Here is a 16,217-nt window from a genome sequence, read left to right on the forward strand (position 1 = left end):
ACACAAGCACATAATTTGGCTTATGATTATTTGCATGCAATTCAAGGAAAATTCATTATTCCTCCGAGTGGAGGTTTTTGGCATACTGTCGTACGCTTGCGTGATAGCAATTCTATGTACAGTTATCCTAGTTTGTCCTTTCTTCTTCACTTTAAATATGTTCCCTCAAGTTCTGAAATTGGCCTTATACATAGTGCACCACAATTTGTTGTTATGAGCATTTCAAATACATCAATCAACAAGCAGAAAGCTATTATGAGATGTTTAGGGAGTTAATTCTTGTCTGTTTGCTTCCAAATGCCATTATATGCCACACCAAGTTTTTAGGATTTCAAAAGGTCAAATATGGTCACCAAATCTTATGTTTATATTCCAATGGAAAAGTCCAATTATTATGAGTTGCAGTTTAGAAACTGTAGAACACTCCCAATAAAAAACCATCTCAAAACACATCATAAGACCTTCGTCTGAAGCCCTGCATTTAAAATCTCCAAAGCAAATAATAATTGGCTACATTACCATACTCTATAACACCAGATAAACCAAAAGAATTGATTTGCAATGAGTGCTCGTCCAAGTTCCAATTCTGTTAAGAGTTTTATGATCATTTACCATGGAATCTGTTTTCTTCAACATAAGGTTTCATGAATATCTGACACAGGTCTGCAGATTTTAAAGAAACGCTATGATCTACAAGGAAGTTTTGATTGATGATATAAAACACATAAGAGAGAAAGCAATGGATATACAAGGTTGACTAAAGGCTTGAAGAAAGAAAAATGAGGCTATGAACAGATGCTGAAGCTGTACGAGTAAACATCATACATTTTGATGTGATTGTGCTATTTTTGTACAACAAAAGTAACAGAGAATATGCTAAGCCATGTGATGCAGTTGCTCTCAAAAAGACAAGTGCATACGATCACAGACTCACCACTTCCTTGGATATGCAACAAAGAGACCAACAGCAGACATTTTTCAAGCAGCATAGACGATCTTGGTCGAACTGAAATAGCAGGCCAAGAGCTGGAATCATTGCATCCAGCTCATCTGCATCTATACGTTATTAAACATGGGAGCATTTATATCAGTCTTTGAAACATCACTGAGGATACCAAGACTTCTAAAACAAGAATTTTTTACAGCTAGATTGCAAAAATGAGAAGTGTTTTTTACCTCGCAATCTTTTGGAGCAATAAGAGAAGCGAATCTCCCAACATGAACTCCATATACTGACCAGATACATTGTGACATGCTAACACCCGCTGCTTCAGCATCTTGACACCTTGCTTACTATGGCCTGTGACATGTTTCAGACACAGTATTAGCATGTCAGCTTCACCGTACAAACCTAGTAGTAATCCAATAAGAAAGGCCTAACCTGTGTAAGCTTATGACCCTAAGGTCATAACTGTGTTGATCAACTCACATCATGCTGCCACATACTTGAGGCTTAAATGCTTTCTTATTCAGACATATAGTTTTCTTTCTCTCTACCATGCTGCAGTGACCGTTCAAGTTCTTGTACAGTGTCTTGTAGTATACTAAAAGCATTTTCACCACTGTCTTTTTCATCCTCCAAAAGCTTCAAAACATCTCGCTTGTCCAAAGACTTAAAATCATTTTTGCCGCCCCACTTCAGTTCTTTTCTACAAAGCTCCTCCTCGGTAGGATACACTTGTCTTGGCTTTGGTTTGCCTTTCCTCCCAACGCTACCATCTTGCCTCAATTTCCTGACTTTGAATAAATCTAAGGACTTTCCCAGGTCCTCCATGCAATTCCATGGATCACTATCATGTGTAGCCTTCATGTTCAATGTATCTTCCTTACAGGGTGTTTTCTCACCTTGTCTTGGACTACTAACTTCCAAAGAACGTGTTTTTGAAATATACTTTTTCTCAGGTTGATCTTTGACACTCCTGCTGAAGATGTCTCGTAACATGCATGTGTGCTGCTCATCTTCTACTCCATTCTTCGATGGCATGTCTGCCCACCCTTCTGCTGTTTTTTGACCTCTCCGTCTCTCAAGCAGCTGGTCTAACAAGCCATTTTCTTTGCCATGAACAAAGCGCACAATAGTTTTTGCTGCCTTCTGTTTTACCTCCTTGATTGCCATGGCCCACTTTTGCTTCTCTTGAATAATTTGAGCATCCTTGGTTTTCAGTTCTTCCTCTAAAAGCTCAATTGCTTCATCTTTCAAAGTAAGGTCTGTGATCATGTTGTCTATCTTTGCTTTCAGTGAATCCACTTCTTCCTCCCACTTTTGCTCCTTTTTGCACAATCCTTTCACAAGCTTATGTTTCATATCTGCTTGTGTGTCCAGAAGCTTGAGCCTTTCAGTGCGTTCCTGTTCAAGCTCTTTGTTGAGCTGACAAGCTTCATTTTTAAGTCCTTGAATGATTACTTCCATATCTCTCTCCTTTGCAGCATGCAGTTTCTCCAGATTCTCCACTTGCTCCACTTTCTCTGCAATTATCTGCTCAAACCTTTTGTTTTCCTTCATAATTGCAGACTCTTTGGTCTTCATTTCCTGTTTGAGATCCTCCATCAAAGACAGAGTCTGGGATATTTTTTCTTCTAAAGCTTTGCTTTCCTCAGTCAGTGCATTTGAGTCTTGCTTTGATTCCCTGGGTGTTGACAAGGAAACCTCCATTATCTGAAGAAGCTTTTGCAGGTCTTCGGCATCACTCTGCAGACAGAAAGCCAATTCTAGAGGGTCAATGGAGCCAAGATCAGATTGAGTAGAGCAACCCTCTTCATGGTCTTGTTGCTTCCCATTGCAAGATGTGTTCACTGCAACTCCATCAGTTATGCCCTGTGCATTTCCACTTCCAGTGGCTGCAATAGCAAGCTTTTTCACCTCAGCAATGCATTGTTGGCATGCAAGCAAAGATTCAATAAGCTTTGCCTGAGCACCCTTCAGATCAGAAAGCTCTGTCTCTCTTTCTTTCAATTTCGCAGCCCATCTATGCTTCTTATCCTTCCAGTCAAACCTGCATGCCCTGAGGTTCTGATCCCATGCACCTCTTTCAGCACTGAAATCAGCTTCAATTCTCTTGAATTTTGATTCCCAGTCCTCTAAAGAACTCTCTAAATCCTTCACTTTTCTTTCTAACAATCTCTCCCTATCCGTCCTCAGCACTCCTAATTCCCTTTCTCTACCTTTCGAGCTTGCAAGTAAGTATCTCATTTTCCTTTTCAGCCTCTCTCGATCTATTTCTAACAAGTTGCATTGTGCTTTGAGCTCCTCAATTTGATCTAGCTTGCTCTTCGTTGACTGCGGGCCAGCAGAGACAGGTCGGCATTTGGTTGTGCTTGTCGGAACCTTCTTCAGGTTCTTGTCCAAAGCATCTAAAAGCTGCCTCAGTTTGCCATAATCCTTTACTCCATCAGCTCCAAGAGATGACTTCATGTTAGCAACGATTTCGTGCTGCTTTTGCAAAGTATCCTCCAGCTTCTCTATTTTCTCCTGTGCTGATCTGACTGCTTTTTTATCATCTCTTGTCCCTGGACATTTTTCTGTCTCAGAAGTTACATCTTTCCTGACCTCTCTAGCTACAATGTCAGCTTCCTTCCGTCTTGTAAGACCACCTATTCTATCTGGTCCTTTTTCAGTAACAGGTGCTGCCGGACTGTCATTTTGCATCACTCTGCCAAACCGCCAAGGCTGTTCCTGCATGAGGGGACGCCCTTTAATCTTCTGCTTCGCATCGTTGACTTTTTTAACCTGCCCCAAAACCTTTTCAGCTGTTTCAAGATCCATGGAAAACCTGACCCTATTAGAACCTGCAGGTTTCTCCAGGCGTTTGTCACCCATGGACTTTTCCTCAGCCAGTTGATCCTGTGCAGCAAGCATTCTGTCACCCGGAGACTTGTTGGTAGCCATACTTAAGCTTCCACTGCCATTCCCCTGTTGCTCAGATTCTAAATCTTGTGCATGTGCAGGGTGTCGTTGATTTCCATCTTCTTGAATTGTCCTCTGCAATTTCTCCCGCTCCTTGCTTTCTTCTCCATGAAGTCCTGGATCACTTTTGGCTCTCACGAAATCAAATGCAGCACCACCTGTGGCGGGCCGCAACGGCTGCACACTTTCCTGTGCTTGTCTATGGGGTGGGCTGCTTCTGGTTTTGAAACGATCCTGGAGATCTCTCTGGGGAGGGCGTCTGAGCTGAACAGCATGCTTGCTAAGTTCTAGATTGTCTCCACCATCATCACCCCAATCCTCTCCTTCGCCAAAGCCCATCTCGTTTTCAACATCAATGATGTCCTTGAAAGCCTTGGCTCGGAACTGATCACGCTCCAGTGCATCACGGCTACACGTATCTACATCCATTGCGGCACCGGCACCTCCATTAGCTGGAGAGGAGAATCTGTGCCGGAGTATTGGAGTCTACGGTGTTCCTCTGCTTCCAGTTCTGTCCTGTGCGACGATCGGCTATCCTTTAATGGCGACTGGGTGTGATCATGTGCGACCAAATTTCTGTAAAAGCAAAGCAGGCAAGGTGGAATGGAACGCCTGCCATATTCGAGAGAAATCGACGTCGAGCGACCGAACGAGAGCGAGACACAGTTTTTTGTGTTGCCGGGGGCAGGGGAGGCGAGATAGAAGGGTGTTTATTAACGGGAAGAGGTACCGGCCTCTGGCGCCCCTTGGGACTCTGGCGACAACACCACTTGAATTTGGTCTCTCTCTCATTTACCATAGGGCCATGACTCATTTGCATCTTACACTGGTTATACTAGCGTTCCCGCAAGGAAACGCTATCCCGCTTTGCAGCTGCGCGCTATTGCAAAGTGGGGTAATAGAGAAGCAAAGCTGCTGTGCGATATCACTTGAATTTGGTCTCTCTCTCATATACCATAAGGCCATGACTCATCTGCATCTCACACTGGTTATACTAGTGTTCGTGCAAGGAATGTCATCCCACTTCGCGGCTAACAGCTTGGTGTCGCAAAGCAGGCCAACAGGGAAGCTTCTCTATCGCATAATTACTTTGCCATCCTTGAGTATAAAAACACCATATAATTCGCTTCCATTGCACAACCATAACCTCTATACAGTTGTAACATCTGTACAATTGCGTAACCATAGCATGAACACATATTCTTCTTTTGTGCCCTCAAGGGTAAGAGGTCACATGCGTTCTCACTATTTTCTCTCTTTTTTGAATCTATCTCACTATTTTTTGCCAATCTCTCTCTCTCCCCACCCTTTTTCACACCTCTCCTCTTTGTGAATTTTCTCACATATCTGTTACCTCTCTCTCTCTCCCCTTTTTATCTCTCTCCTCCCTCTACAACACCCATCGCTTCCTCTCTCCCCTCCTTTCCACCTCTCCCTCCCTCCCCTTGTTTATCCCTCTCCTCTATTTGCAACCCCTCACACCACTTTTGCATCTCTCTCTCTCTCTCTCTCTCTCTCTCTCTCTCTCTAACCACAAACAAAAGACATACGAAATGCATATTTTATATCCTTGAGTGTAAGAAATCACATGCTTGCTCACTATCTTCTCTCTATCTTAAATCTCTCTTACCTTTTTTTTTGCCTCTCTCCCTACCCCTTTTCACCCCCCTTCTCTCTCTGTGACTCCTCCTCATATATTTGTTACCCATCTCTCTCTCTCTCTCTCTCTCTCTCTCTCTCTCTCTCTCTCTCTCTCTCTCTCTCTCTCTCTCTCTCTTGCATATCTTCTCCTCGTTCCCTCCCTCCTCCCTTTTCATCCCTCTTCTCCCTCTACAACCTCTATCTCTTCCTTCCGCCCCCTTTTTCACCTCTCCCCCTCCCTCCCCTTTCTTACCCCTCTCCTTTACCCCCAACCCCTCCATCTCTCACCCTTTTTACATATCTCCCCCCTCCTTTCACACACACACACACACACACACACTCACACTCACACACACACACACACACACTCTCTCTCTCTCTCTCTCTCTCTCTCTCTCTCTCTCTCTCTCTCTCTCTCTCTCTCTCTCTCTCTCTCTCTCTCTCTTATATATGCATGAATAAAAGGCTAAAAATGCATTTGTATTTAGATGTACAGACACTCATATATATGTGCAATGACCATGCACAAAACTTGTAAACTTGTATCCATACTTGCTTTGCGCAATAGTTAGAAGTACCTCTATATTATCCTTGGATGTCACAATTACAAAGTCTAAGTGTATCCATGCATTACAACAAACTCTTAGTATTAATAATATACATAGATGAAGTAGAGCCTGAAACTGTAACAACTCCGAAATAAAAATACCCATTTCGCATATGAATTCCCTCTTGGGAAGGGGTCATAGGGATAATATTTTTGAATTTGGCAAATTTTTTTAATTATTCCCTCCTTCCCCCAGCCGACTGTCGTGCTGGGGGAGAGGGAGGGAAGATAGGATGACTAAGCATCCTTGTTGGATGCTCTGGAAGGAACGTAACCATGCATGATGCCACACAGGGGAGGGAGGATCCCCCTCCCCTCACCTATATAAATGGAGGGTGTGCAGGCTGAGGATATACGGCGGAGGTGTTGCCGTGAGAGCATAAAGGGAAGGCTGTCGAACGGCATAAAGGGAGAGAGCAAGACTCTGTGGGAAATTCGTGAGGAAGGGAGAGATTGAAGACGCCGCCCTGCCACCAATCGATTGCCAGTTGAGGACGAGGTCGCAGCTTGGAGAAGAAGGGGAGGCGCTGCCGTGAACCCCGAACGGCCGTCTCTGTCGTCGCCACCAGCTCAAGGGCAAACCCCACATGCCCTTTGTGAAGCTTTTGGAAGCCCCTTGGAAGCTTCCAAGGGTGGGCTTCCTAAGCCCCCCTCCTGTGGCCTTTAAGACTACCCCTCCCCCTCAAATTTCCCCCTTAGGGCTCTATAAGCCCCCTCCCCCCCCCCCCCCCCCCCCAACCCCCCCGACTTTTGCCATGAAGGGCCCTCATATGGACCCTTAAGCTTTTTTTTCCCCACCCTCACAATAATTCCCTCCTAAGGACTCCCTTAGGTTTTTTTTTTCTCCCCCCCTGATTTGCCATTGAAGGACCTTTAAGTGGTCCTTAAGCCCCTTTTCTCCCCCATGCAAAAATCCCTTCTTTAGCCCTTTTATATCTTTGTTTTCCCCCCCACACAAAACGAAAAGACTCCTCTTTAAGCCCCACACAAAATCCACTGTTAGGGGTTTTTGACACCTTCCCCCATACAAAAACCCTCGTAAGGGTCTTTTAAAACTTTTATCTTCCCCTTTCCTGTGGGTCCTTAGAAAGCCATTAAGCCCTTCCCGTGGCTTTAATGGGCCTTACTCACGGAGGTTTTTAAGACACCCCCCTTCCCAGGTTTTAAACCCTTTCCGTGGTTTCTCCCCTCCTCCACAAGTATCCCTTCAAAGAGCTTCTACGAAAGGAAGGAACAGGAGACTCATAAAGGATGGTGGTATTTCAAAAGGGGACTCGCAAAGCCGCATCCAAGATGGAAAGGCTGCATTCGCAATGGCTCCTAAGAAAGCCCAAGGCGCAACCGCAGGAGGATCGTCTCCTAGCATCCACGTGGACATCTCACCACAAGTCTAGGTTTTCCTTCCTAATTTTATTTGGTATTGTTATAATTCAATCGTGCGAGGATAATTGCTGGAGATAGGATGCATTTTTCGTCTTAAATACTTAGGTTAACTCTGAAAGAATTAGCTCACGAGACAGAAAAGTTCGGTCATTAGTATTTTCAATAAAACGAACAAAATAAAGTGAGCAAAAAATTGATATGCATTTCTAGCAAGTAGTTTTATGCATTGCAATGAACTGAACTTAGATTAATGTCCACATTTACAAAACGGAATTAAGATAGTGCACTCCGTTTAGGCATGGAAGTATAAATTGCATGTCTCATTATTAGGACATATCTTCTTCGGAATGAGTCATTATGGAAAGTGCTAATAATCCATAGGAAATTGCAAGGCATGAAATGATTATTAGGTTGCATAACTCTAGTAAATTGGTATAAATATCATTTTTCAACTGCATATTTATTAGTAAAAGGCTGCATGTTTTAACATGAATCTTGTTCGCAAGTTATAGGGTGATTAATTGGAATTGGGCTATAACCTAACCTATGCTTGATCTTAAACCAAAAAGCTAGGGTTGAAAATTAACTTACACGTAGACAATGAGTCATGTGTTTATGGAAATGATAGTGTAATCATCTTCAAGAATTAAACAAGTTGGCTTAAACCTAAACACCTAAAAATCGCGAAGGGACTCGTTTAGGAAGAGTTAATCCAATTCCAAAGAATTAACTAGGAGTTAACACATGACCTAGTCACTCGTATTGCCAAGGCTGGAACTCCTATGCCCTAAAGACTTGCCCACATTCACGGAATGTAGGGACATTGGAACATATTTAAGAAGTGATCTAGAGTTTGTCCCTAAGAATCTTTCGCTAAAAAGATAGAACGTGGAACCCTAGGACTGACAACGTCAGCCTAATGTAATCATGAACAGATTGTTTCGTGACTCCATTCGAAAGGTAAATAGTCCCACAGCTTGATGCGGCACTTGTGCGACAAGTAGTGGAGTTGCACGATTTTGTGAATTGAACACAAGGAAATGGCCAATTTCCTCGAAATGAGGTTGGCAGACTCTTACGCAAGTTATCTTGCAAGAGGATGAATAGTCGTCCTAATATAGTATCCTTCTTGGGTAAAGATAATTGCTTGAAAGCAAGAGACCAACCAATAAATTGGAATAACATATGAACTTAAGGTATTGACCAAGTTGGGTTAATAGGGTACGGCCCTAACCTAGGATATAGGGGATCTTGCCAAGTCGCAAGTAATCCCGGATCGAGTGCTGCAAGCATTCAGAAAGAAGGATTTACTCCTTAGCAGTTGGCCAACAATAACGACCAATGGAAATGTTTGTGCTTGTTACAGATTTAAGAGCACTGTTTTGCTTTGTTTGATCAAAGAATTAAAGGATAAATGGATATTTAATGCTTCAGGTTGAAGGCCTGAAGGGAGAGGCAGCTTCAGTTACCCCTGACTGCCTGCCTGACCCTAACCAAGGGGGTTGTTTAACCGTGCCGGGAAGGTGGACCGAACCCGCCGCAAGAGGTCTCTCCGTTGAGCGCTACTTGGAGCAGGAGGACGCTTGGGTGCCGGGGGGGCTCTGGCCGTAAATCCCTCTCCTTTTGGGCCTTACACAAGAGGCTAACGTGACTCAGGATTGGATCTCGAGGCCCACATACTAGTCTACGGGCGGAATCTTGGATCACTGATCCATGTGGATTGCTGGATAGCCTTCGGGCAGATTGTGGATAAGCCTACGGGCTAGACTTTATGTATTTCAAAGATAAATATGATAACCTGTTAAAAAGGAACTTGTTTGACATTGCTTTTCTATGTCAAGTGCTATGATTACGTGAAGGAACCAGTGCTTAACGGGTTAATTAAGGAAGCTAATTGATACATGTCCAATTAAATGTGTTAGGTAATTAAATAACTAAAACAACTTGAGGAAAGTGCGGTGGATGTGGCTATAGGTCCGTCCTACAGATGGGTGGACCTAGTTGGCCGGGAACTTTTCTCAAATCATGATGGACAGCCAGAAGATCGTCAACGAACACGAACAACAAGAGCATTGACCTAGAGTTATAACTGATCCCGTTTTACGCTGTTTTAAGGGAACGGGATGGGACTATGCCTTATGGCAGAGAGGTTGAGCTTTGCATCCCTCTCGTTTCCCATTCTCCTTGAACCAAGTGCAGCGTGAATCCGCTTCGAACCTGGCATTTCTGCATAAAGTAGTTCGCTCGGGTTCGACGCTAGTTGCCATTAGGAAATGACCAATAGGGAAAACCCTAATTCAGATCAGTCCTAAGTGGGAACGGCCGGAATACTTCTGCTACGTGGCAGACGTGGAAAGTCCTAGATCGCAAACCCCGTAACATTCCATGGGAGTGCCAGGCGGAGCTTCTAGACATCCTTTCCGATGGACTGCTAAGACGTGTCTTGAAGATGACAAGTGGACACGTTATAGAAACCAAAGTTTGTTCTAGAGACTATGCCAATGCGAACAAAAAATCAAAAATTTCACAGGGAGCCTAACCAAAACAAAGCTTTCTTTTCTTTGAGGAATCATAGGGAAATTTTCCATTCTCCAACACAACATGGTTAGGTGAAGCAAGTCCCGTTGCCACTCCTCGCCTTGGTGATAGTGCAGGGGACATGACAGTCTTTCCTCTCTTTCTTGCACATAAAATTTTAGAAAGCCACAATGTAAGCGTAAATACATCTAATGATTGACAAAGATTACTTAACTTTAGAATAACAATACCTGATCTAACACATGTAAACCACTCAGTAGGCATTGATATAGCTTGATGTAGCATCACAAAGAAACCGAGGTCTTTAAATTCATACGTCAGCCACCCCCTTGGTATTCCATCAGTGTGAGATCATTGAAACCTCTTATCCTATTCAGCTTCACCCATATGCACTCGAAAACACTGAGTATATCTACAATGCACCACCTCAATAAAAACTGAAAGTAAAATCTCTATATTGACATCATCATATAAACACTCAATGACCCTTGCAAGCGTTCTTCTTATAACATCATGTGTTGTTACTGCACGCAAGATACATTGTAGTAACTTCTGATACTTAGAAGCTCAATAATAGCCCCAGCTTGGAGTAAGCATTTGCAAAAGTGTAGTAAACACTTAAATATAGTGTAAGAACTAATTAGTTACTACTAAGTATATGCCAATCGAACGTGGCATAAAGGCCATTTCACATATGAGCCAAGCAGTGACTACGAAGCTATCAAAATTCAATGGATACATCCTTGCAAAAAAGCAAAATACCATTGCACCCTCCAAAAAAACACATCTCTGCATGCATCCTTGCAAAAGAGCAATACACCTTATTGCATCTTCTGAAGCACATCCTTGTATACAATTTTCATCGTGATATTCACAATGCTTTCATCCAACAAGACTCTCACGCCACATGAGGATTTCACCCTTGAAAATGCAACATACAACTATCCATGTGTAAATACCGGTGTCTTCAAGTAAAGACCAACAACAAACAAAGCCTGGCCTTGTGACTTATTGATCGTCATAGCAAATGCCAATCAAATAGGAAACTGCCTTCGCCTCATAGTAAATGGAAATTTCAAAGTGCTAGGAATAAAAGTGATCCTAGGAATGAAAACTTATTCCCCTACATTTGTTCCTATTATTATCTCAGCATCTATCACCTTTCTATTGAATGCCTTATATATCAACCGTGTACCATTACACAGACCTTTTCCCAAATTTAAGTTCCTAAGCAAAATAATAGGTGCATTCATCTTTAGCAGCAATAGATGGTGAGGAAACCCACCTCCAAGATGTAGTGTATTTAAATACTCTACATAGTACAAAAATGAGCTACCATTCGTCTCTGCACAACCGAATCTAAATTATAGTACTGCATAACCTCTCCATGCATGACTCAAAGAAGCCACCTTTGTATTCCGCGGTGCTACAAGTATAGCACCCTCGCTAAAATATGCTTCAAAGCCTGTCACAGTGGATACTTCACTGTACACACTATCAACCAAGGTTTCAATAGAGTGTCCTTTTAATACCATACCAAATGGATATATGTAACTTATCACAATTCTCTGTAATACCCACTCTATACAATACATAAATCCTCAAAAAACGTACATCCACGAGATACTGTTAAGAGCATTCATAAGTAATAATGCTTACCACATGTAGGCAGCACAAAGTATATTTGACCACATGTATTTCGATGCTATCTCTTCGTCCACACCTTTTGATGTGCATTCCACACGTAGTACATTGGGAAGCCTTGATAACGAATAGCTCGAGCCTCTGGATGAACATGATTGCATGCAAATCACTCTGTAAGAGTGGTTTTCTTAACATCTTCATTTTGCATAACATGTGATATATTGTTTGTATCCTAAAACACCACACAATTCTCACCAGGCAAGTGCACTTGCAACCGTTGTATATCATGCTTCTCATTGTGCAATGCATAGTCATATATTCGCCAACATGTTTTTGAAGCAGAAACATATCATGCTTCTAAATAAATCTCAACCTCGTCAACTTCACGGATGCTTGTACCATTCAACCCTGAGCTTCCAACATAAAACTTAATGGTTGCACAATCATGTCCCTTGTATATATACTTATACAAATACTTAATAGCTGCCACTGTTGAGCATACCTCAACATTTATATGTGCATTGTATTTATACTTAAGTAAGGATTGTGTGAAACAATCTATCGATTATCAATAGTATTACCCTTTATTGTGGCTGTGTTTCCATCATCCTATCTTCTATAGATAGAATAGCCATAGCTATCAATAGTTGTCACATCCACAAACCTTCAAGGAAATTTTTTAATGCATTAACCATCATGCTGTCAAAGGGGTTTTTGTCGAAAGGTCGAATCCATCGGGGATCAGGAGTAGAAGGAAGTAGAGATAGGAGATGGAAGAGAAGATAGAGAATACCCAAGTGGTAAACACTACAAAGACAAATCACAATGAATTAAATCAATATGTATTGAAAGAACCTGGAATCTTTGCACTACTCAGAAGCAATCTCCAGGCATTAGATCTACTGGAGCTTCTTCGTAGAACAAAACATGCATAAAAATTACAACTCCTTCTCTGTTGTTCGGAACCCAAATCTGATGGCTCCATTAGCTTCGAAAGGGGGGTAAAACCCCAGGACACCTGATCACGGATCTCCTAGATCGCTCCTTCTTCTTCTTTCAATTCAATCTGCAGTTTTCAGTCTGTTTACAGCGATCGCGACGCGCGCAATTTTGTCAATCTGTCTCTCTTGTGAAAATCCCCTAATTGGCTGAAAAAGTAACTAGCTTTTTGCATGACATCATAATCTAGAAGCTTTTTTCTAACTTTTTCAGATTTTTACAATAAATAATATAAAAATAGGCTAAAATTATCCAAAAATTTAGTATTTTTGGATAATCCATGCAACTCACACTCGTACTAATGGCTCAAATCACATTGACTCTCTAGATCAATAAAGAAGTCGGATGATGATGCATTCCATACGTTTTCACACTGTGTCCTCATAACATCACGACAACGCATGCAAGGGCTCTTGGGATTCAACACGCTGCAAGGACCATGGACATTGCACTTTGAGATAGTTTTAAACAAAGCTAAAAATCTTGTTTTATTAGGAAACTCAACACAAACAAACCTATCATAATGGCATGCTTCAGAGGGTTTAAAAGGGTGCTCCAAAATCAGTAAAGTATGAGAATGTGTGGCAATCCTTGCTTTTGAAACTCAATCACACTAACATAGCCTGCAACATTTCCAAGCAAATTCCTTTTCAATAATGTATGCATCATATCAGCATGTTTTTTATGAAAGACCTGAGCGGTCAAATCAGGATGATCATAAGCAGTTTGTCAAGGCAACAAAGCATTAGTTATCTCTGACCACTTTGGATTACATGTCATTGTTATAAAGAGATCTTGTTTTCCCTTACTCCGCACTATAGCCATGGCATCTTGATACATCTGATACATGTGCCTTGGCTCACTGGTAAAAGAAGATGGCAAAACCACCCTTTTACCAACAAAGACACCAATAACATGTACTCACCCATTATCCATCAATCCCATCATATCTACCAAGCCTTTATAAAAATTTGAGTGTAAATTTGATTGATTCTGATGACACCAAGTCAACCTACATTGCTCTACACTACAATAAACATCAACAATAAACTGTTGCAACAATCGACCACCACGCAACATGCAAACCTCAGTGTCCTCATGCACTTGTAGTCGAAATGCATAAAATTGCATATGAGTAACACAGTCCTTATTAGACAATCCGTGTACATTAGCTGGAATATTAACATTACTATAAGGCACCTTTACATGCAAACCATCATCACCCATAGAAAAAAAAAGACATATACGCCCTATGCAAGTTCGAAATAGCAATACATTGTCCATCTTGACTATAAACATGTATATCTCAATGATCAAGACTATTTTCATCACCTCGTCCTGGCATGATAGCCGCAACTTCAGTTGCCATTGGAGCTGAGTATTGCCTATTAGCCTACTGAATGCCAAAAATAGTCATTCTCTTAAATCATGCAAGGGATTGTTTTACAATTGCATACCCATGGATCTAAAAGCTTGTCCATATACATTGTGTTGGTGCATCATAGATTGAAGCTCCCCAAGTAAATTTGGCAATAAATTAGCCATAACACCCAATCAATTAGATAACTCATGCTCAGTATCATAAACATAAAGTTGTCCAAATCTTGGTCGTTCTTGTCCTTGCACATTAGGAAGCAGAGGGCCTATACAATGATAAATGGAGTCATGCACTCTAAATGTATAAGAATTCCCTGCAATAGACAAATACTCATCATCAACATTGGCACCAAGTGACACAAATGCAAGAGCACTATTATACACCCATACATTAGTCTTAAATACTCTACTTTGAGGATGCATACCATGCAACAAATCATACAATGGCTGCGATGGAAATTTCAACAGTGGCAACATTACTTTTCCATTCTAACAACAATCTTTACCAAACAAAACTGATCCTTGCACTTGAGTCTCACATCTCCACAATTTAGCCGAACATTGCTCACACATCTCAAAAAGACTTCCCATGGAATGCACAATCGGGTCTTGAAATAGCAATATTGTAGTTGCAGGATGAATATCCATTGCAGAGGTAAAGCATGCAAAATGGAACAAAAATCTCCATTTTGAGGGATAAAGGTTGGACCATTATTGACACACGACTCGTTAATCATAGGATTTCCTAGATTTTTGCTATTTTTAGAATTGCAATTATAATTCATAGCAAAAGCAAATTGTTGCTCAATCAATTCACTATTCCCATCTAGAATCCCCATGCGAGAAGGCATATTTTGCATACTATGCAGGGTACTCTAAACTTCCTCATGAATCACACTGTCATGATCTAGAGCTTCTCTTTGTGAAATGTTTTGGCACCCAATCTTAGAAGAATACATCTCTTTGTGTCTCCCTTCGACCATGTTTTGTTCGTAGTCGAATCATTTGAGTCCTAAGCCTAGGAACTTGTCCCTGTCTATGCCGCGTAGAGTTGAATCTATGCCTATGAACATGTAATACATAATCTCTACTAGTTGACCGATGTGAAAGTCCCATATTGACTGGATTCTCACAAAGCCTACATGCCAAGAGAGACCATGCATTCTTTCAAGGAGAGACTTGATTAGGATTAGTATTTTCAAAAAAAATTAAAAGTAGAACTAATCCAGAATCACATAATTTAAAACACTATAGTAATTTATTTAAATCAGCACAATGCTATGCACAAGGTACACTAATAATCAATATAAAATTTATATATTTTTATATTCTATATATAATTAGATATCTTATCCAAAGAGAGACAAAGAAAGTTTCTATCTAACCAGCAAGCAATCCCCCAAGCCTATAACTCAAACCCAAATATACCATTCAACATGAATGCGTAGTATACCCAAAACATTAGTATTCTTAAATCATTCCCAACACCAACAATCATGAAACTATGCCAGTACTTAGCAGAGACTTGATGAAGATTCAAGAATTACTTTTGCCATGACAAAAATAGCAGTAGAGTTATCTCTTCACAAATTGCAAGAGATAATAAATTTTTCTATAAGTTAATCTTTAAACTTGACACATCTAGTCTAGCTTTGTTTAAGTTTATCACATAAAAATCACTACATAATTTCTCAGCCCATGAAATGCAGCTTCACAAAAAGAAAGCACACAACATTATAAAAAGCACGTGTTTATGCACTTTAAAACGCTAGTAATCAAAATAAAAATTAGCCCAAATGCAATTCAAAAAAGGCCCATAAAGACCATACCTATGTGTGTGTGTGTGTGTGTGTGTGTGTGTGTGTGTGTGTGTGTGTGTGTGTGTGAGATGTGCATATCCAAATATCACTCTCTCATATGTATTGCATTGCAAAAATCAATTAATTTTTCTCTCTAGATTGCAAGACAATAAGTTTTCTCTCTAAACCTTAAGAAAGAGGCATCACATTGTATGTACCCATTACATTTCACTCATTACATTTCAAAACCGATGTAGGTTTCACAAAAAGGAAGCATATATCAACATGTGAAAGTGGTGGCCCAAGCACTTTACAATAAGCAAGA

General features: G+C 41.1%; 1 protein-coding gene across 1 annotated transcript; it reads right to left on the reverse strand.

Moving 5' to 3' along the window:
- Positions 1-411: 411 nt before the first annotated feature.
- Positions 412-4,654, reverse strand: LOC148038946 (uncharacterized). The gene is made up of 3 exons (XM_087674816.1): positions 1,382-4,654; positions 1,177-1,300; positions 412-1,056 (listed from the first exon to the last, which is right to left on the reverse strand). Exon 1 carries the CDS (start codon positions 4,331-4,333, stop codon positions 1,466-1,468), a length of 2,868 nt encoding a protein of 955 aa, XP_087530942.1. The 5' UTR covers positions 4,334-4,654; the 3' UTR covers positions 412-1,056; positions 1,177-1,300; positions 1,382-1,465.
- Between the last annotated feature and the right edge of the window lie 11,563 nt (positions 4,655-16,217).

Source organism: Lygodium microphyllum, chromosome 3 (genome assembly GCF_053477565.2).
Source record: "Lygodium microphyllum isolate KBCC chromosome 3, Lygodium_microphyllum_v1.1.10, whole genome shotgun sequence".
Classification (NCBI taxonomy): Eukaryota; Viridiplantae; Streptophyta; class Polypodiopsida; order Schizaeales; family Lygodiaceae; genus Lygodium; species Lygodium microphyllum.

Coding starts and splice junctions, on each gene's coding strand:
- LOC148038946 (XM_087674816.1), bottom strand. CDS start 4,333: ATGGATGTAGATACGTGTAGCCGTGATGCACTGGAGCGTGATCAGTTC.